At 30.6% G+C, this 20761-nt stretch overlaps 9 protein-coding genes across 9 annotated transcripts; 5 read left to right on the top strand and 4 right to left on the bottom strand.

Annotated features, from left to right (window-relative positions):
* Positions 1–127: 127 nt before the first annotated feature.
* On the bottom strand, positions 128–1663 carry NCS2 (Ncs2p; the record flags this gene model as incomplete). Its single annotated transcript, XM_046077551.1, has 1 exon — positions 128–1663. One exon carries the CDS (start codon positions 1661–1663, stop codon positions 128–130), a length of 1536 nt encoding a protein of 511 aa, XP_045935329.1.
* A 582-nt stretch (positions 1664–2245) lies between these two features.
* COX23 (Cox23p) lies at positions 2246–2605 on the top strand (the record flags this gene model as incomplete). Its single annotated transcript, XM_046077550.1, has 1 exon — positions 2246–2605. One exon carries the CDS (start codon positions 2246–2248, stop codon positions 2603–2605), a length of 360 nt encoding a protein of 119 aa, XP_045935328.1.
* Positions 2606–3839: 1234 nt separating this feature from the next.
* On the top strand, positions 3840–5207 carry TOM70 (protein channel TOM70; the record flags this gene model as incomplete). The annotated part of the gene is made up of 1 exon (XM_046077549.1): positions 3840–5207. The coding sequence occupies one exon, from the start codon at positions 3840–3842 to the stop codon at positions 5205–5207; it is 1368 nt and encodes a 455-aa protein (XP_045935327.1).
* Positions 5208–6167: 960 nt separating this feature from the next.
* MRP35 (mitochondrial 54S ribosomal protein bL35m) lies at positions 6168–6455 on the top strand (the record flags this gene model as incomplete). Its single annotated transcript, XM_046081408.1, has 1 exon — positions 6168–6455. One exon carries the CDS (start codon positions 6168–6170, stop codon positions 6453–6455), a length of 288 nt encoding a protein of 95 aa, XP_045935326.1.
* Positions 6456–6733: 278 nt separating this feature from the next.
* NMA111 (Nma111p) lies at positions 6734–9709 on the bottom strand (the record flags this gene model as incomplete). Its single annotated transcript, XM_046077548.1, has 1 exon — positions 6734–9709. The coding sequence occupies one exon, from the start codon at positions 9707–9709 to the stop codon at positions 6734–6736; it is 2976 nt and encodes a 991-aa protein (XP_045935325.1).
* A 485-nt stretch (positions 9710–10194) lies between these two features.
* Positions 10195–11601, bottom strand: ORC6 (origin recognition complex subunit 6; the record flags this gene model as incomplete). Its single annotated transcript, XM_046077547.1, has 1 exon — positions 10195–11601. The coding sequence occupies one exon, from the start codon at positions 11599–11601 to the stop codon at positions 10195–10197; it is 1407 nt and encodes a 468-aa protein (XP_045935324.1).
* Positions 11602–12038: 437 nt separating this feature from the next.
* SET1 (histone methyltransferase SET1) lies at positions 12039–15458 on the top strand (the record flags this gene model as incomplete). The annotated part of the gene is made up of 1 exon (XM_046077546.1): positions 12039–15458. The coding sequence occupies one exon, from the start codon at positions 12039–12041 to the stop codon at positions 15456–15458; it is 3420 nt and encodes a 1139-aa protein (XP_045935323.1).
* A 252-nt stretch (positions 15459–15710) lies between these two features.
* Positions 15711–18683, top strand: MSH1 (mismatch repair ATPase MSH1; the record flags this gene model as incomplete). The annotated part of the gene is made up of 1 exon (XM_046077545.1): positions 15711–18683. One exon carries the CDS (start codon positions 15711–15713, stop codon positions 18681–18683), a length of 2973 nt encoding a protein of 990 aa, XP_045935322.1.
* A 149-nt stretch (positions 18684–18832) lies between these two features.
* NAF1 (RNA-binding snoRNP assembly protein) lies at positions 18833–20560 on the bottom strand (the record flags this gene model as incomplete). The annotated part of the gene is made up of 1 exon (XM_046077544.1): positions 18833–20560. The coding sequence occupies one exon, from the start codon at positions 20558–20560 to the stop codon at positions 18833–18835; it is 1728 nt and encodes a 575-aa protein (XP_045935321.1).
* Positions 20561–20761: the final 201 nt, after the last annotated feature.

The raw sequence follows: 20761 nt of genomic DNA, 5'->3' as shown, positions 1-20761 counted from the left end.
CGAGGTTACTAATTTCTTTCTATTTGTTTTTTTTATTTGTTTATTTTTTATCTTTATTTTTATCTTTTTATCTTTATTTTTATCTTTTTATTTTTATTCCTCAGTTATCAATTATATATTTACTTATTTACTCACTGTCATCTTCCCATTCTTCGTCGGTAAGAATATATTCATTCAAAATATCTGTATCATTTTTAGATTCTGATATCCAAGAAATTTCCTTATGCGGTAAAGTATTTAATGTAACAATACAACCATAGCATAAGCGTGAATCGATTCCAGGGGCATCATTCGTGGAGACAGTATTAAAATGGTTATTTTTTTGTTGAGAACTTAACCAAATATCATATAGTTGTTTTTCTTCTTCTGTGGCAATTGGACTTGGGCTGTTGACTGTAATTTCATGTAACCATTTAGTAGGATCAGAGTATAACGGAGTTTGACATATTGTGCATTTGATATCTGTGACAGTATTGTTACTTGGTGTGTCTAATTTTAGAGCAGTTCTAACAACTGTAGAAATGACATTCGAATAACCATCCTCAATATTATCGAAATATTCTCTAGCATATTGATTAATTGTTTTAAATGATGTATTGACTGCACCACTTTTGGAATTGTCCTCTTTGGTGTATTTCAGAATATTTTTATTGTTCACATCATCATCATCATCATCTTCATTATTATTATTTATACAAGTTGGATTGATTAGTACTGGTTTAGGTTTGTAACCGAAGCACAAATCATCGATGTCTATAAAGTCGCCGTTTCCAAAATGTTTATTATTATATAATGAAACCAAAGTTATCATGTATGCGTCAACTTCACTTAAAAATACATCACGCAATGGGAACAAGTTTCCATTTATTTCAGTGGCAATTGATGACCCTCTACCCTTTACTATCTGAGATATTATTTGGTCTGCTAGTCTGGTCATAGAGTGGCCCCATAATAAACACTGAAACCTGGTAGATGCATTAGCATTGGCTTTGTTGTAATATCTTTTTATTATTATGGTCTTTAGTATATTTACAAAGTCTTCTTTAGAAGAGGCATTTTTCCCATTAAAATCGGCACTAGCTAGGAAGTGACTTAAATCTTTGGTTCTATGGTCACTATTATTTTGGCAAATGTAGTCGTGATAATCATCGGTTAATCTGATAATAATATCCGAGTTATCATCAAAATATTCGTTCATATTCAACAGTTTAAATTGCACATTATCCTTTAATTCTTTATTGTCGGAATGATTCAAAGAATACAATTTTTTAACATTTGAAATATTTTTTTTAAAATGCTTCAATTGTTCGTTGTTATAATATACAGTCAAAACTTCAACAGAATATGCAAATTTTTTATGTTGCTGGAATTGTTCCTTTAGATGATCAATTATTATTGACAGTAAAGTAAAAGACGATGAACCAAACGAACATGGAACCAATATTTTTGTATTTGGAGCATTAAAATCATCAACATTGATACAATTTTTATCTGGATAAACAACTTTAAAAACCTGGCTAAATTCGGTCATTGATATTTTACGCTGTTTTAATGCGATAAATTTGTGGAAACATTGGATACAGAACAGTTCCTTTCTTGACCTGATTATACTAGGCTGCTCTTTACACCTCTGACATGAAACAAAAACATCTTTTGTGGACATTTGTGGTTTATAAAAGGGAAATGTTTTTGTGATTATAATTTCCTTTCCTTTAAAAACTTTATTTTACTCTACTTCTACTTTTTTAATAAAAGATGCAAAGGTTAAAATGTACTAAAATTTTATTTTTTCAAAGTATAAATAGTTTTAGCACATTAGAAGTGTTTTTTTGATAAAGTATCACTTTTAGTATTTAAGAAATAAAAAAAAGAAATTAAAAAAAGAAATTAAAAAAAGAAATTAAAAAAAAAAAAGAATAATTTTTTTTTTCGGGAACAATGCATTTCCCTATTTATAACTAGTATTGGAATATCTCGGATAAAGTTGCATTCAGGACTTTTTCCCCCTTTATATATATATCATACTACGTTATTTCAGAAAGTAGTAATAAAAAGAAAAAGAAAAGGGGAATAAATTTAAAGCAATGAAACATGAATGTATTATGCATGTTTTAATAAATTGGTGCGAATGTAACTGCTTCTTAATATAAAATTGTAACTCCTTTTTCACAAAGTCAGAAAGATTTTTATTTTTATCTTTACTTTTTTCCAAAAAGTGTACAAGATTAGACAACTAAACCTAATTATGACAGCAGATAGTGAAAAAAAACAAACAGTAACTGAAACAAAGAATAGTAGTAGTAGCTTAAATAGTATTGTGGAAACAGACAAGGATAAGGTGGATTTCACAGCTGGTTCCTCTGCTAATGATTTTAAATATTACCCAGATACACCAGATGCTGCTTTAAATAAATTGAAATTTGCCATTAAATCACCCTCACAATATTATGATCCGTGTGAAGAATCGTCCAAAATGAGTTTTAGATGTTTAGAGTCAAATAACTACGACCGAGATCTATGTAGAGATTATTTTGATGCGTATAGGGAATGTAAGAAACAGTGGTTGAAGAGCAGAAGAGAAAACAGAAGGTACTGGGAAAAGTAATGGGTTGCTCTGTTGAATACTTTCAAGAAAGAGAAGATATAAAACATATACACTTTGTAAATATAGCCAACGCACTTTAATTATACATGCTTCGTGTAAAATGATAGCACATGGTACCTTTTCCTCTTTTTTTTTTTTTGTTTCTTTATCAAAAGTAAAAATATGTTACCCGGGAAACACTTTGGTAAAATTTTTAATACATATCACAATAAATAAATTAAATATTCCACAAAAAAAAGAAAAAATGAAACGAAATGAAAAATTTTCACAAAAAAAATAAAATAAAATAAAATAAAATAAAAATAAACGGTAGTAATTTTATTTAGTTTTGGTGAATGGAAAAGATTTCCTTATTGGTTACCATTATAAAAGTGCAATGTTTGGCTTTTAAAAACTACGATAATTGCCGTTAATCGAAGGTTATTAACAATTTCTGTTAGTAATATCGCTGCTTTTTTTTTCTTTTTTTTTTTTTTTTTCTTCTTTTCTTTCCCTTTCTTTTTCCCTTTTTCACAGATTTGATTTCTATTTCATCTCACTTTACTTAAATCGAATAAAGCTCCCATTCTATTGCCCATTTAGTTTAATTTCCCCCTCCTCTTTTTTTGCGACTTTTTCAAAAGCAAAAGGAAAAGTGTTTTTTTTTTTAATTTACTAAATAATAATAATAAAGGAACTGAAGTGTTGAATATATATATATACATACCCTAAAATAAAATAAAAAAAGGCAAACAAATAGAATAAACATGTCTGAAAATTCAGTTTCTAGTTTTGTTGCTAGAAACAAAACTGCTATTATAGCTACTGCTGCAGCAGGTATTACTGCTATCGGTGCAGGTTATTATTACTACAACTTACGAAATCAAGTTAACTTTCCAGATGATGACGAAACAACTTCTTCATCCACTTCCTCTGGTTTGAATGCTAAAAAAAAAAAAAAAAGTTGTATAAAAAAAAAAAGAGAGCCCAAGCTAAGGCCAACAAAGACATAGATATTACCGAAGAAGAATCAATTTCTAACGTTGGTTTCCCTGTTGATGCTAATGGCGAACCAGATTTAAGCCAGATCTCTACTGCTGAAGATAAGGAACAGTATGCTGTTAAGTTAAAGGACTATGGTAACCAATTGTTTAAACAACAAAAGTTAGATGAGGCCATTAAGTACTACACTTTGGCTTTAGAATTGAAAAAAGATCCTGTTTTTTATGCTAACCGTTCTGCCTGTTATGCTGCCATGGGAAACCAAGAAAAAGTTGTTGAAGATACCACCACTGCTTTGGAATTAAACCCCGAATATTCTAAATGCAGATTAAGAAGAGCTTCTGCTAATGAAGCTCTAGGCAAATATGAAGATGCTATGCTTGATGTTAGCGCTTTGAGTTTATTTGGTGACTACAACAATGCTTCTATCGAGAGCATGCTAGAGCGTATTTTAAACAAAAGGGTAACTGAAAACTTGGAAGGTAGATTAAAAGAACAACAAAAGGAATCGCACAAAAAGTTAATTTCTGCAACTGATTTGGCTAGTTTCTTTGGTTCATTTAAACCTGAACTTACATTTGATGATTATGATCCAGAGAACAAGGCTGATGTTTTATTGAAAGAAGCTTTGGAAACTTTATATGCAAAGACATTGCATGGTTTTGAAACTGCAGATGAAAAATTTGCCGAAGCCATTAAGTTATACAAGGAGGCCAATGATGACAAAAATAATAAAAAATATGCCATTGCTTTAGAATATTCTGGTGTTTTGGATTTCTTTAAAATGGATGCCATTTCTTCATTTGAAAAAGTATCCAAGGCTATTGAATTGAATCCAAGAGCCCAGTCCTATATCTTTATGGGTTTAATAAATGCTGATAAGGCCGCAGCTAATGGTGAAGATTACATGGCTGATTTAAACAAAGCCATTGAGTTGGACCCTCAAAACAGCTCTGCTTATTACCATCGTGCTCAATACAAGTTTATTTCTAAGGATTTGGAAGGTGCTGCCAAGGATTTTGAAAAATCTAAGGAATTAGATCCAGAGTTCGTTTTCCCATACATTCAGTTGGCTTGTTTAACTTACCGTGAGGGTAAATTTTCTGATTGTGAAACTTTATTTAGTGAAGCCAAAAGAAAGTTTCCAAAGGCTCCAGAAGTTCCTAGTTTCTATGGGGAAGTTTTAACTGACCATGGTGATTATGCTAAAGCTAGTAAGCAATACGATGCCGCTATCAAGTTGGAGGAAGAATGTGCACCAACTATTCATTTGGGTGTTAATCCATGGGTTGCTAAGGCTACTGTTTTAGTTGCTGAACCAACCGTTGAAAACTTTGTAGAGGCTGTTAATTTGTTAGAGAAAGCCAATGAATTAGATCCAAAATCTTCAAAAGTTAAGTTAACTTTAGGTCAATTAAAGTTACAACAAAGTGAGTTAGATGAAGCTATTCAATTATTTGATGCTGCTGCTGATTTAACCATGAATGCAGAGGAAAAGGTTGGTGCCATTAGATTAGTTGAAGCCTCCAAAGTTCAAAAGAAATTGCATGCTGATCCATTTTTAAGTAAAAAAATTAATGAATTATTGGCTTCTATTCAAGGTGGTGGATTTGGTATTTAATTTTAATACACTTCGTTGTCATTTGTTGTTGTTGTTGTTATACAGGATTTATCTGAATTTTTTTTTTTTTTTAATATATATATATATATCAAATATTGTTGTTATTTAAAATGCCTTGTTTATAGCCATTATCGACCAAAAAAAAAATAGAATGAAGAGGAAATAGTAAATAAAAATTACGTAAATAAACGTAGCATCAAAAATAACAAGTATACGTACATAATTATCTACTATTTTTATTAGTAATCTTGTTATTTAGTGTATTATGCGATTTATTAGTCACTGCATATATATGTATTATTATTCTTTAGTTCTATTGACTTATATCCTACAGAAAAATGAATTCGAACTTTCTTGTAGATAAAACAGATTTAATTGAAAACATTATTGCCTTTGCACTTTATAACTTTAAATTTCTTTTTGAATTTAATCATTAGTATATTCCTGGTCTTCCTTATAAACTTTTCCATCTTTTTTCCCAGATGCCATTAAGAATTATTTTAGTTTTATGATAGCACGTGAACTTTATAATATCAATTAGGCGAGCTTTTTAGTTGATAAAGAAAATTACAGTGTTAAGACGAAGAATATCAAATATTTTAAACCATACATATTTTTATCGTTATTACTACTCTTATTCAACCAAACAATTAACATTTATAAAGTTTATTTAAATATTACTCATGTTTAAGATGACTTGTAACAAAACAAGTTATATAACATCATAACGGTAATAGTTTTTCATATTTCGTCTCCGCTAAATAATATACTTTACCCGGACATATTTTAAATTTTATTAAATTTTATTAAATTTTTTTTTTTTTTTTTTTTTTTTTTTTTTTTTTTTCATATGTTCAAAAAATATCATCATTTTCACAATATTATCATTATAATAACTAAATAAAAAAAACATCGACATAATAAACAATATTAGACTAAGAAAAAAAAAGAAAGGAAGCTATGTTGAACAAGTTATTAAGCCCAATTTTAAGTTTAGCTAACAGGTCATGCACTTTTGTTACATTTACAAATACGAGCCTTATTTTTACTAGATCATACAAGCTAAAAACACATAAAGGGGCTGCTAAAAGATGGTTGAAAACGGCTAATAGTTGGAAAAGAGGGCATCCAGGAAGAAAACATGGAAATGCTGGTTGGGGAAAAGCAAACTTGAAGCAGTTGGATGGTAAAACTCTTGCTCACTCATCGCATCTTCGCCGTTTAAAGAAATTATTACCATATTCCTAGCTATATACTAGCAAGGATTTCCTATAAATATAATATCACATTCACTTATTATTATTTCTGCTAATATACCAAGAACAATTTACGATAAAAAAAAGAAAAAAAAGGAGATCTTGTAAATATATATATAATACATTTATATATTTAATTTTAATTTTAATTTTTTTTTATATGAAAATATACATTTTATGTTTGTCTGTTTTTTTTTTTTTTTTTTTTTTTTTTTTTTTTTTTTTTTGTTTAATTCTCTCGCTGGCACATTATGCCTTCCTATCGCCGTCTCATTCTGCAGCTTCAGTCTCTTCAACCCATTCTTTAGTATCCAAAGTCTTTTTTAATTGGGTCGTTGGGAAATAATGATAATTGGTCTTTAATGAAATAGCAAATGGGATATTATCAAATGTAACTAACCTAATCTTGCAATATGTGTTATCAGGAATTGTTTTGATAGCTTTAATAAAAGATTGCAAATTGGTAGTTGGCATTTCATTGACATGCGTAATAAAATTAGTACAAGAAATACCATATTGAGTAGCAGGAGATGCTTGGCTTTTAAATGTAACATATACACGACTTGGAAGATTGGTCATTGCTTGCAACACTGCGTGATGTGGTTCTTGTACTAACGCACCGGAAAATATAACAATAGAATCTGTTTCTTGAACTTGTATTGTCTTAATTGGCAATTCGACAACAGTGCTGTTACGAACAATTTTAAACTTTAATGTTATTTCCTTATCAGGAATAGTATTAACAATACCGTATACAGCTCTCATGCTTTGAACCAACTTGTCATTAACAGCCAATATCACATCACCTGGATATAATCTATTTTTAATTTCTTTGGTGTAAGAAACCCTGTCAACAGAAATAAATTGAATTCTAGTTGTAGAGCTTTGTTCCATTCTTTCAATCCATTCATCAGGGACACCTCTGATCCTGGCCTGAAGTGGAGTAATTGAACCAAACCCAGCATCAACAATATGAACATATGGTTTCTCATTTTTCCGTAAGATATTTAAAACGGGTAAAATGTCCGTAATATCCAACCCCATTAAATATATATTTTCTTTATCTTCCCTTCTATCGCCTAAAAACGATAACCACAACCCTCTAATTTTACCATCATCCTCATCGCACAAGATACCAGAATAGCATCTGCTACTAATGTTGCAATCGATAGAAATGGCTTCTAAATTGGTAGCTTTATAACGTGGGATTAAATTACTTGGTACACTGAACGATGAAATGTATGAAACTTTGGTGGGCGAGGAAACCAATCTACCATTGGATGTTTGACCAATAAAGGTGACTTTATCATTTCTTTCCAACGGTCTATCAGAAAAAATAGGTGATTCAATGTTGGCATTGACCAATTTTGGATTATATTTAACTATAGCAAAGTTTTGTGTTGGATGCAAAAAAATTACGCTTGCTGGAACTATGATAGATTCGGCAATTGTCACAAAACAATCTAAGCAATCGTGTGGAATTACACGTCTTGAAACTACCACGTAGCCATTGACAGCATCTAAAATCAGACCGGCTAGTCTGACTGGATCGCTAGAAATAGAATCTATCGGAATCGCAGCTATAGACGAAACCATAACCAAAGAATGGGAAACCTTAGATAACTGAGGAGAATCCAATTCCATATCAATAAATTTAGCAGATTTCGGCACCAGAGGTTCGGGTTTAATAGGTTCACCTAATTTGGCATAGTCCCAGATACCTGTAGTATCATTTCTAGTGTAAATTCTAAATTCATGGCTCCAATGACGATCTATATATACAGAAGAAACTTGTGGCGAATGTTGATCCCCTAAATGATGATATGTCACCATAACTCTTTTTCTATCTGGGATTTTCTTCATAACTTCAACAAATCCGGCCAAATCTTTAGTAGTTTTGTTATCAACGCTGTCGATAATCCAACCAACTTTTTCTGATTTATCAAGGTTGAAAGACCCTGTAGCACTGCTTAAAAAAACACCTCTAACTGGGATAGCATACAATCTAGCCATCTGGTATGACAACTCGTGGAACGTAGCACCACATACTTCCACATACTTATTTGGAGTAATTTGATGTAAATCACCCACTTTACATTCAAAGTTTATTTCTTTGCCACCTCTCTGAACAACAACCCTAATATTTTCACCAATGCTACTGTCTAAAATATCGTCTACTTGGATAAACGAGGAAATCAAGTTATTATTAATCGAAATCAAAACATCCCCCTCCTCAATCTTATTGCTAGCTGGTCCCTCTTTTAAAATAGTCTCCGCAACTAATAACCCAAATTTGTCGGGAAAAGTAGAACGAAACTCACTTTCACGATCAGAAGTTAACCCCAATCTTTTACACTCATCAAATGCCTTTAATAGCCACTGTGTTTGAATTGTACCCCTAGTAATTGGTTTATTTTCTTGAATACATGCCAAAGCCCTATATATCCTATCCAATGGTAAGAAAAAATCTGTTGAAGCCTCTGTAGAACCGCCAGCTTGTAATGCAACCACATAACCATCTTTATTAACAACTGGAGACCCACTGCTACCACCAGAAGCAGATGCTGCTGCTTGAATATACTCAGTATTAAAATCGTTATACGTTAATTCCCCATAATCAGGAGCATTTCTATCCAATCTACTGATGAATCCACTTAAAATACTTAATTTTTCACCGGCATCATTACCAACAACTCTAATTTCCAAACCGATTGAAGCTAAAGAAGGTTTCAATTCTAATGCACTAACTTCCATATATTCAATTTTTTTTGGATCAAATTTTAAAAACCCAAAATCGTGAACTGGATCTCTATAAATCGGAATAAGATCACATTCTTCGTGATTATCGAAAACTGCAAACCCAACAAACGGACCAGAACCAACAACATGTCTATTTGTCAAAATGATACCTCTATCTGCATCTACAATGAATCCGGTAGCTTCACTGACCAAAGCTTGGTCACAATCAAATGGTGCTACTTGAGAAAAATGAATAGAAACAACAGATTTTACCACTTTTGATATTGTACGTTGCCATTCAAAATTAGATGACGATAGAAGATTATTTTCTTCTGCCAAGTCTTCTTCTTCTTCAACCTCCAAGTTTTCGGAAATAACATCAGAAGTGCCTCTCCTGTCATTATTAATATTATTAGTGTTAGCACTTAAAATTTTTTTATGATTGTTAGAAACAAGATCTTCTTCATGATCTGAGATATTAGAATGTGTTCTTTTTTTAATTGTCATAATTACTTTATTAATTTTCAGCTTTGATACAATTATCCTTACTTTTTTTTTTTTTTTTTTTTTTTTTGGTTTTTAAAAGAAAATAACACTTTATAATTGATGGCTATTAGCTATTTAATTTTGAAAAGTACGATTTGAATCATGTGAATACGAAAAGAAAAAAAGAAAAAAGAAAGAAAAAAGAAAAAAAAAAAAAAAGAAAAAAAAAAGAAACGAGAAAAGTTAATATCGGATATCGGACTAATAACAAGTTTCGTTCAGATATCCGCATTACGTTTTTATCTTTTCCAGTTTTGCTATAAACAAAATTGATTTATCCACATTTATTATAACTTCACAGATACACCCGCAGCAAAACAAATAATCTTTCACTAAATAAAAACATTACTACACTTTATAACTAAATCAATTTAGATATCATATATATATTTTATTCATTATTCCAGAAATAATAACCCTATTATCATACAAAAAAAATAGAATCATCATGCTCCATCTCTTAAATGTAAATCAGTTAAAATATTATTCTTCCAAGATTCATATTCTTCATCACTAACAACTGCTTTGGAATGCTGTAACATACTACCCCTTCTAATTAGAATTTGTTGTTCAAATTCTTCTTTAGTATTAATACCATATTTTAACTTTAAGTCTTTAAACCATTTTTCTCCTTCTAACAACTCCTGCATTAGATCACAGCAATAAAATAATTCTGCAGTATCTTCACATTTCAATAAATACTTCATTTTGGAAAGAATGATTTCATCAGCTTTGATGTTTTTTTTCCTTTCCTTGGCAAAAATATATCTACAACAAAGTAGTATTGTTCCACATAGCATTTTGTAAGCATGGATTAAATAATTTGTATTTTTTAAAATAAAATCAATAATACACATTGCTTCATCATATGGAATTTCAAAAATATTACATATGTCCATAAGCTCCTTGGGTTTAAACTTTACGTATTTTTTTTCCAAATAAGGAATGAGTGTGAGTGATTTAAGTACAACATTTTTCTTTGTTTTACTAACCGGTCCATTTGCGGTAACATCACTACAACTTTTGCTATTTAAACTATCTGCAATTTTTTCATCAGCCTCTTCAAATGGCTCTTTCTCAACCGTTTCTTTGACATCGTTTTTTGTTTGAATGGAAGATTCGTTGTTATTAATATAATTGGCGGTATTTTTTATTGGGGAAGAAGGGGGGAGGTCAGCCAATTCAAATGCTAATTTACGACGTGGTGTCGCAGTCGCAGATTTATTATCGGTATTCATAGTTTCCTTCATTGGAGAGGATGAGTAATTCAACATGGATGTTATAGTGCCATCTTGTATTCTTGTTGGAGTGGCATTTGTTATCAATGCTTTTATCGACTCATTTTTTTTAGTTTTCACAGCAATCTTAGATCTTTTCTTACTACTTTCATTCTTTGTTTCAACATCTTCATCAAATAATCTCTCCCTTAGTTCCATTGGGGACATACTTAGCATATCATTAACTTTTCTTTTAACTGGTGATTTATCGCTAAACCAATCTAATCCACTTAATGTATCTATTTTTTGTTTTACCGGTGAAATATTTAAAATATTTTCTTTAAACATTTGAACTATTTTATTGAGTTTTTTTGGAGCAACTGGAATTTTCTCTATAGAATACTCAATATTTAAATCTGGATATTTACTTTTTAGTTTTTCCAACGATAATAATGCAGCTATGTGACATCTGGCTACAGATTCATCGGGTTTTAAATGTGGTAATTTAGTTAGAGATAAGTTATAAATGGTTGTTGTTGCTGTATGTAATTTAATAAAATTAGGATCTTTCCAGTTAATTTCATCTCTTGATTTTTTAAGTAAATCAGCTATACTTTGGTCAATAATGGATGCCATTTTTTTTTTTTTTTTTTTCTTTCCTTGCTACTTTTGCCTGTGATTGATATAATTTTTTCAATATGATCAATGGTATAGATGATTATTTAAAATTTTGATAAGTTAAGAAAATGTTTTTAATTTTTGAAAATGTGAAAAAAAAAAAAAATATATATATATATATATATAATATATACATAAACATGTAGCAGCTCTTGGCCGAATGCAAATATAATTATATTTTTTTTTTTTTTTTTTTTTTTTTTAAAAAATCGATAAGAAAAATAAAAGAAAAAAAAAAAAAAATATGTTTTAATTTTTATTTCATTATTGTTACGCGTTATACTATCTTTTTTTTTTTTTTATCTCTGCTTTCATTTTCACATTTGTCTTTGTATTACACAGCTCATCAAATATAGAGAAGGTAAGGCCATATATTCATAATATATTAGTTAACTATGTCTCAACGACCAAATCACTATCATAACCATTTAGACTTCAGTAGGGACAAATACCTTAATGGTTTCACCCAAGGTTATAAAAATAAAAATCCCACTGGACCAAACGGCTACACCTATAATCGCAATTCACAACCATCGCCACCACCGTATTCAAAAGCTCGATATAACTCTTCCCACTCCTCTTCATATAGAGCTAGTCGCTTTTCATCTTCATATCAGCCAGCAGTAAGTCCTGGAACACATATTAGATCCTCTTTTGTAACTAGACCACAATCGTCTTTGGAACAAGAACCACTAAAACCCGTAAATCATCGTATAGATGTTCCTATTCGTCCTGTTTCTGATACAGTAGAAACAAGCATTCCATTTCCAACCCATCCCAAAGCAAAGCCATTAAATGATGTTTATATTCCCTTACATTTCACTGAGCCAAGACCAAAACCGGTATTAAAATATGGTGCAAGCAGGGGCGAACAAAATTTTAAAGAACAATATCATTATTTTGATCCATTAAATATGAAAAAATTAATACATATAGACGAAATGAAAAAATTTTATACACAATCTAGCGATGGTTATATTTCTAAAGAAGGGTATGTGGTTATAGACAAAAAGAACAAAAAAATACTTAAAAGAACACCTTCGTTGAAAACTACTGACCCAAGAAATCCTCATCATAGCAACACCACTAAGGCTAAATATACTTTTAAACAAATTTTGCATGTATCGTATGATAAATATTCATTGGGTCCACCGCCAGTAACTGAAATTGTATTACATGCATCTACTGATACTATTTCTAATAATTCACTGGTGCAAGAAAGCACCATAAAAAGCTATTTTAAATCAGAGTTTGGGGATCTTTCACATTTTCAAAGTTTTATTGATCCTAACAGCTCTTTACCCTTGAATATCTTTTTACTCAAATTTGCTTCAAATAAAACAGAAAATGTAAATATCCCATCGAAAATAGCAGAATTGGCGGTGCGTAAATATCAAAATAAGTTATATTCAGTAAATGGTGTTAAATTCAAAGTTTCCTTGAATAAAAATGGACTTTGTGCTAAGTTGGTAGAGCAGTTAATAGCAGAAAATTTAAAGCAAGTTCAAAAGAGACAATCATTATTAAAGAAGCATAATTCAGCTTTATCACGTGGTAATGAACACAAAAAAATGAGTACGTCCAGTGCTGTTAATGGCACCGATGCTGCGAGTAGTTTTGCAACAAACGCAACACCTGTTAAAGAAATACCAGAATCCTTAAGATCTGTTGTTAATAATAGACCAGTACTTTTTGTTACACTATTTATTTTGAAAAACCATAATCTAAGCCCACCGGATTTCCGCTATGCTTTACGAATGTACAGATGTGACATTTACTCTCACAAGTTAGGCTTTTTTATTGCTTTCAAGGATATTCAATCCTGTATGAAAATATACCAATCAAATTTCCAATTAGTATCTAAAATTCATAGAGCAACTAAGGTTAAGATCCCATTCACTTATATTGAACCAAAGATATATAATATACCTTCAAGACCAAATTTAGTAAACAAAAAAAAGGTATATATATCAAAAGAGGAGTTAGTTAAGGATACAGTAGATATAATAACACAAGAATTGGCTTCTGTTATACGAAATGAAATTAGAAAAAGGTTTGTAGGTCCTACGATTTTGAACAGTTTAGATAAGGAAAAATATTCTGATTTAAAAGAGGAATACGAATTAGAACAAAAGAATAAATTGGAAAAACAAAATAAAAAATCACAATCCGTCACTACTTCAACATTTGATATATTTAATTTATATGGTTCACGATTTTCATTATCAACTGTGAAAAAAAGAAGGTACAATGAGGGGAAAGATAGTGATGATACTGATGATTACGATGACAAGGAGGAAAATATTGCCAAGGGCAATATTGATATGTTTGTAGATGATTTTGTTAAACGAAAAAGCAAAGCAAAAAGAAAGAATAAAAAACTTAAGAAAGACTTAAAGCCATTGGCACATATATTGGATGAAAATGAGCCCTCATCTACAAGAGGTTCGACACCAGAGTCTCATATGACTGAAGATAGCTACTTAAACGCCAAAAGTAACTCTCCTATTATAGACATGGATGATTTTAAAGAGGTAGATATGAGTAATTCTGGTCATAACACCCCCGATGTTAGTTCAACTGCTACAAACATAAATGGTAACGAAGAATCTTTGAGAATGCGCAAAGAAGATGAGGGAAACATGATAGATGATCACAAAAATGCATTATTCTCTAATATTGATTTCAACTTGAATAAAATACCAGAGAAATATAGACCAACTTGTACATTTACTCCAATACCAGTCGTTGAATCCAACTCTGATAATGATGATCCATTGCTTGATTTACAAGATAGACTAGTTGATGAAGAAGATTTCACAATCTTATCAAAAATAATGGTACAAAGGAATTATTCTGGCCTCAAGTCTAACATTTCTGATCCAATTGAATATTTAAAAGTTTTAAGAAGAAGACAACTAATTAGTACCGAAAAGAAGTTAATTTTAAATAAATTGAACGGCGGCATGCTTCTAGATCCTCAATTAAAGGTTGAAACTGGGGCATACAGGTCATCTGGATTTAAACGAATTCCAGACAACCTTAAAATAACATTTTTACCTCATCGTAGGCGTAAACATGCATTGACTACTGTTCAAACACATGGTGATGATTTGTACGATCATTTTGAAGAAGCGAGACAATCTAGTCCCTCGGTTACGGTTTCTAATACAGGTGATTTAACAAATAAAAACTCAGAATCCTTAACAGCAATAAGTATGGTGGATCTAGATGATAATTTTGAGGAAAATGAGAATAAAACACAATCTTCTAGGGTGTCTAGAGCTTTGAATAGAAGGTTTCAACAAGACATTGAACAACAAAAACAAATTATAGGGAAAGAAACAGATCTATTGACCTTGAACCAATTAACAAAAAGAAGAAAGCCAGTGACTTTTGCTAGATCAGCGATTCATAATTGGGGATTGTATGCTTTGGAGCCCATTGCGGCTAAAGAAATGGTAATAGAATATGTGGGAGAAGTTATTAGACAATCTGTAGCAGAAGTTCGTGAAAAAAAATATTTGAAAAGTGGTATTGGCTCAAGTTATTTATTTAGGATCAATGAAAACACTGTTATTGATGCAACAAAGAAGGGTGGGATTGCAAGGTTTATTAATCATTGTTGTGAACCAAGCTGTACAGCCAAGATCATTAAAGTGGGTGGTACGAAAAGAATTGTGATTTATGCACTAAGAGATATTGCTGCAAATGAAGAATTAACATATGATTATAAATTTGAAAAGGAAACAAATGAGGCTGAAAGAGTCCCATGTTTGTGTGGTGCTCCTAATTGTAAAGGCTATTTAAATTAGTTTTTTTTTTTTTTTTTTTTTTCTTCTTTTTTTTCTTTTTTTTTTTTCTTTTTTTTTTTTTTTGTTTTTTTTGAAACAATGTTACAGTTCACGCACACATACATGAACAATTATATATTTATTCATGCAAATTTATCTATATGAGCCCTTTTAGGAATGTGTATACCTATGTGGATATATATATATTTGTAATTGTAAAACAAGATCAATAAAACAAACGATTCTAATACAAATATTTATGATTTGTCATTGATGCTCTCAAAACATTCCAAAAATTTATTAAATTTTTATACTAAAACGAAATTTATTAATGTCCCGATAACTTTCAGATATTTTGCTACCCAAAAATCGAAATTTTTGAAACAATTGGATACTTCTAAAATTAAATTAGACGAGTTTAGAATAGACTTTAATAAACAACTAAACGACCGTATTTCATTAAAATCGCTTTCTAGTGATGGAACCCCCCCGAAAATTGCACAAGGCAAAGTTGAAAGCTCTCTTAAAGATACATTGGCGGACAATTCGAAAGAGAAATCAATAACATTAATTAAAAAGGACAAACAATTTTCCAGTATGTTGGAGCAAATTCGTGAGATATACGATAAATATCCTGATTATGTAGTTTTAACACAAGTTGGAGGGTTTTACGAATTGTATTTTGAACAGGCGGAAAAATACTGTGGTGATTTGTACTTGGCTTTGTCAAAAAAAAAACATAAATTAGATTATATTGCATTTGGTGGATTTCCTTTAAACCAATTGAATAAATATGTTAATATCTTGGTGAAAGATTTAGGATACTCTGTAGTAATAGTTAACCAAGTAACAAATATAAACGAAGAAACTAGTTCAAAACTAATTTCTAGAAAAGTTTTCCGAGTGATTACACCAGGCACTTTCATTGATGATGCTTTAGAAGACCCAAATGAGAATAACTTTTTGTTAAGTATTGAATTTCCAGAAAATTGTTTTATTAAATTAGCAGATCTTGATATGAAAATAGGGATATCTTGGTGTGACATCTCGACTGGAGAACTATATTCTCAAGTTGTTTTTTTAAAAGATTTAGTGAGTGCTATCTCTAGAATTAATCCCAAAGAAATTGTTTTGCAAGAGAATATTGCTGAATTTGGTCTGGAAAAGGGCCAATGGTATCTAGAATTAGTTGAGTTAGACAGGTACTTTATAACATATTTCAAACTTCCATCCAAGCATAGAACACTTGCTACATTTCAATCTTTATTTGCGCCTGAAGATACAAAGGAGTTTTTAACTTCATTGAATTTTTTAGAGCAAAGAGAAATTATATCTTTACGAACGTTGTTAATATATTTAGAAGATCGTTTACCTGAATCCTCTATAAATTTAAGTGTACCTACCAAGGAAAATGTTAGTGAAATTTTACAAATTGATTCAAGAACAAGAGAATCTTTAGAACTTTATAATACTTTAAGGACCAATAACAAAACTGGCAGTTTAATTTCTTCGCTTAAAAGAACAGTTACTCCCTCTGGGACAAGATTGTTGTCTCAATGGTTGTATGCGCCAAGTGCCAACGTAGCTATTATTAATGAAAGACTTGAATTAGTCAAACTTTTTGTGGAATTCTACGGAAAATATACCAAGCATTTTATAGATTTTCATTTAAAAAACATTTCCGATATATCGAAAATAATACAAAAGTTTTCACTAGGTTTTGGAAATGGGACTGAGTTGCTTAGAGTTGCATATTCACTAAGGGAAACGACTAAAATTAGAGAGTACATAGAATCAAATTTTTTACCAGAGATTAAAAAGGATGAATTGTTGATTAAAAGTGTCAGCAATTTATGCACTAATTTGACATATAATAAAAGATTAGTGGCAAGAATTTTGAATGTCATGGACGAGTGTGTGTTGCTTGAAAATGAAATGGGTTGCAAAGGAGATGGACTGAGTTTTAATGAAACTAAGACAATTGATGAACAGCAAATACCAGAATTTATTTCTGAATTTAACTGGATATTGAAACCACATGCTTCGACAACTTTGAAAAAATTACATGTGAAATTTACCGATTTATTGGAAGAATATAGAAGGCTGTATAAACAACTAGATGATATATTTTTAAGCACGAAAATTGGTAGCAATTTAAAGTTCAAATTTACACAAACAAATGATTTTTTCTTTGAAGTCACTATTCCCAGTAGAAACTGGAAAGAAATAAAGGGTGAGTCTTTAATTCAAGGATTTGAACCCATGAACGTTGGTAGAAGTAGAAAAACGTTTAAATATGAAGCCTGGACTAATTTGGGGGAGGAGCTTATCAAATTGGCGACAAAAATAAGGGAAGAAGAATCCAGAATAATTGATAATTTTAAACAAAAGTTTGTGAATGAAAGCAACAACTTGAGGACTTTATCGTCTACTTTGGATAAAATTGATGTTTTGACATCGTTTGCCACTTTGTCTGTTGAAAAAAATTTAAAATGTCCTCAAGTCGATGATTCGAAAGATTTGGAAATTATAAATGGTAGACACTTAGTAGTGGAGGACGGCTTACAAAGCAAAAGGGCAAAAAGGTTTATTTCAAATGACTGTGTTCTGAGCAGTGATGATGGTAGTGGTAAGCCACATGTTTGGATTATCACTGGTCCTAATATGGGTGGTAAATCAACATTTTTAAGACAAAATGCAATTATTGTAATCATGGCTCAAATGGGTTGTTTTGTTCCCTGTGATTATGCAAGGATTGGTATTGTGGATAAGATTTTCAGTAGAATTGGATCAGCTGACGATTTATATAATGATATGAGTACATTTATGGTGGAAATGTTTGAAACTAAGTTTATTCTTCAAGGTGCCACCAATAGATCCTTGGCCATATTGGATGAAGTTGGTAGAGGAACCAGCTGGACTGAAGGAGCAGCGATTTCTTATGGTGTTTTAGACCATTTAATTCAAAAGAACAGATGCAAAGCGTTGTTTGCAACCCACTTTGGTCCTGAAATACAAAAATTAACCGAGAGGCTGCCGCTTGACTATAAAAAAATAGCTTATTATAAAAATGACATTATATTCAATAAAGACATGACGTATTATTTGGGGGAGTCTTACGATTATAAATTAAAACCAGGTGTATGTTCTAATTCAGATGCACTAAAAGTAGCATCAGATGCTGGTTTTCCAAAATCTGCCCTTGATTCAATTAAACAAGCATTAAATGTTGTTGAAAGAAAATGAATCCCTCCATGGTTATTGATTCAACTTATTATTGAGCTAAATTAATTACTTTTATAATATATATTATCAGTAAATAAGTTATATAGGCATGTTACATTTTTGTTTTTTTTTTTTTTTTTTTTTTTTTTTTAATAAAAAGAAAAAAATTCTCAATAATCAGGTTTAAAATTTTTATCGACATCATTATCATCAGTTCTGTGTACATTATTATTAGTATTGTTCAAAAGAGAAGGGCTTGTTTGATTATATTGCTGTTGAAGTAAAGTTAATACTTTCTGTATTTGGGAATTTATTTGTGGTTGTGGTTGTTGCTGATAAGATTGCATTGGTTGGTTTTGATATTGTTGGTAAAATTGTATCGATTGATTTTGGTACTGTTGTTGTTGCTGGTATGTGTTTGTATAAGCGTTAGGTACTTGTTGATATGGTTGGTAAGTATTATTATTATTATTATTATTAGTTGATATTTTTACTTGTGTGTTTGGATAAAATTGTGGTTGGGGTATAAAATGAGAAGGATTATTTGCTTGGTAATAAATAGGATTAGCACTATTATTCAACCCAGGATTAGCATATGAGCCTGTGCAATTGTTCTGGTATTCTGTTTGAAGATTGCGTTGCACATTGTCATTGTAATTTGATAAGTACGTATTATTCACTTGGTTTTGTTGAGAATAGTCCGTAGAATTATGGATGCTAGCACTATTTGAACTATTTTCTGGCACACGTTTTTCACGAGGCATATAGCTCAAAGGTTCCGGTTTCATCAAATTGGGAAGTCTCATTTGAGGAAATTTGAAATTGTTATACTTTGACCCTGGCATGTTCTTAGTATTGATATACTTATTGTTTCTATTGTTGTTATTATAAGTATTATTATTTCTTTTTCTCTTTTTATTCACATTTTCAGAAACATTTGTATTATTCTCATTATTATTCGGTTTTTTTTGCTTCTTCAATCTTTTTTGTTGCCTTTTATATGATTCTTCCTTTTCATCATCAGAAAATTCCTGTTCCTCCTCTTTGACTTCCTCATCATAAACGTTTGACGCATCTGAACCTTTGAATCTTTTCAATTCAAAAGTATCAGTCCAATGGGCACTTGGAATAACAAGATATACTTTTTCCCCAATATTTTGAACAAACTTTTCTGCAGCATTTTTATCTTTAAATGATATTCTATAGAAGGGACAAACCAATGGACCAAATATTTCACAAATCCGACCAACAATAGTTTTATTTTGTAAACATATAATGGCACCTTCTTTTAAAACACGTTTCTCAGCAGATAAATCTGATTTTATGATCATATTGGATTCAAAAACCGACTGTATGTGACCAATGATTTGGGTTGGAGTTGTATCAGACAGTTCAAAATCTTTTGGAACTTCTAAAACAGGTTCTTTTAATGTTTCGTGTTCTGATCTTATAGGATCAACATCGGCTTTATTATATTCATCATCGTCGTCATCGTATTCATTTGGTTCGTCATCATTTTCAGATTCTTCATCATCATTTTCAGATTCTTCGTCATCATTTTCAGATTCTTCGTCATCATTTTCAGATTCTTCGTCATCATCCTCATTGCCCTTATCATCAGTACGATTGTCAATACTATTTGAATTATCGTCATTTTTTACCTTATCATCTAAAATTTGCTCTTTTTTTTGAATTTTTGAGTCATTAGCACCGTTGTTCATTTCATCATTGTTATCTAACCCTTCTATATCTTCTAGCAAAACATCAGGTTTATTATCATTTTCATTGTTTCCAGGGTTTGTATTTGGATCAAACAAAATGTCAATTGGTTTATTTTGGCCTATAAGCTCCTGTTCTAAATTCTTATGAGTTACATCTGTAACAATTGATTCAACCATTATGCAAAATTCTATAGGTATGTTTGTTATAGTATATGTTTTTATTTTTTTTTTAACCTCCTTAGTAGATATATTTCTGTCTTTTCAAGGCGCATTGAAATATTAGTAAGAATGTAAATTCGGAAAGTATTTAAAATATAATAATGATAATAATATATATTTATATTTGTGTTTTTCAGCAATGCCTTTTTTTTCAATGGG

Source organism: Saccharomycodes ludwigii, chromosome III (assembly GCF_020623625.1).
Source record: "Saccharomycodes ludwigii strain NBRC 1722 chromosome III, whole genome shotgun sequence".
NCBI classification, from domain to species: domain Eukaryota; kingdom Fungi; phylum Ascomycota; class Saccharomycetes; order Saccharomycodales; family Saccharomycodaceae; genus Saccharomycodes; species Saccharomycodes ludwigii.
The sequence above is the reverse complement of the archived record's forward strand: the minus strand, read 5'-3'. Positions and strand labels throughout refer to the sequence as shown.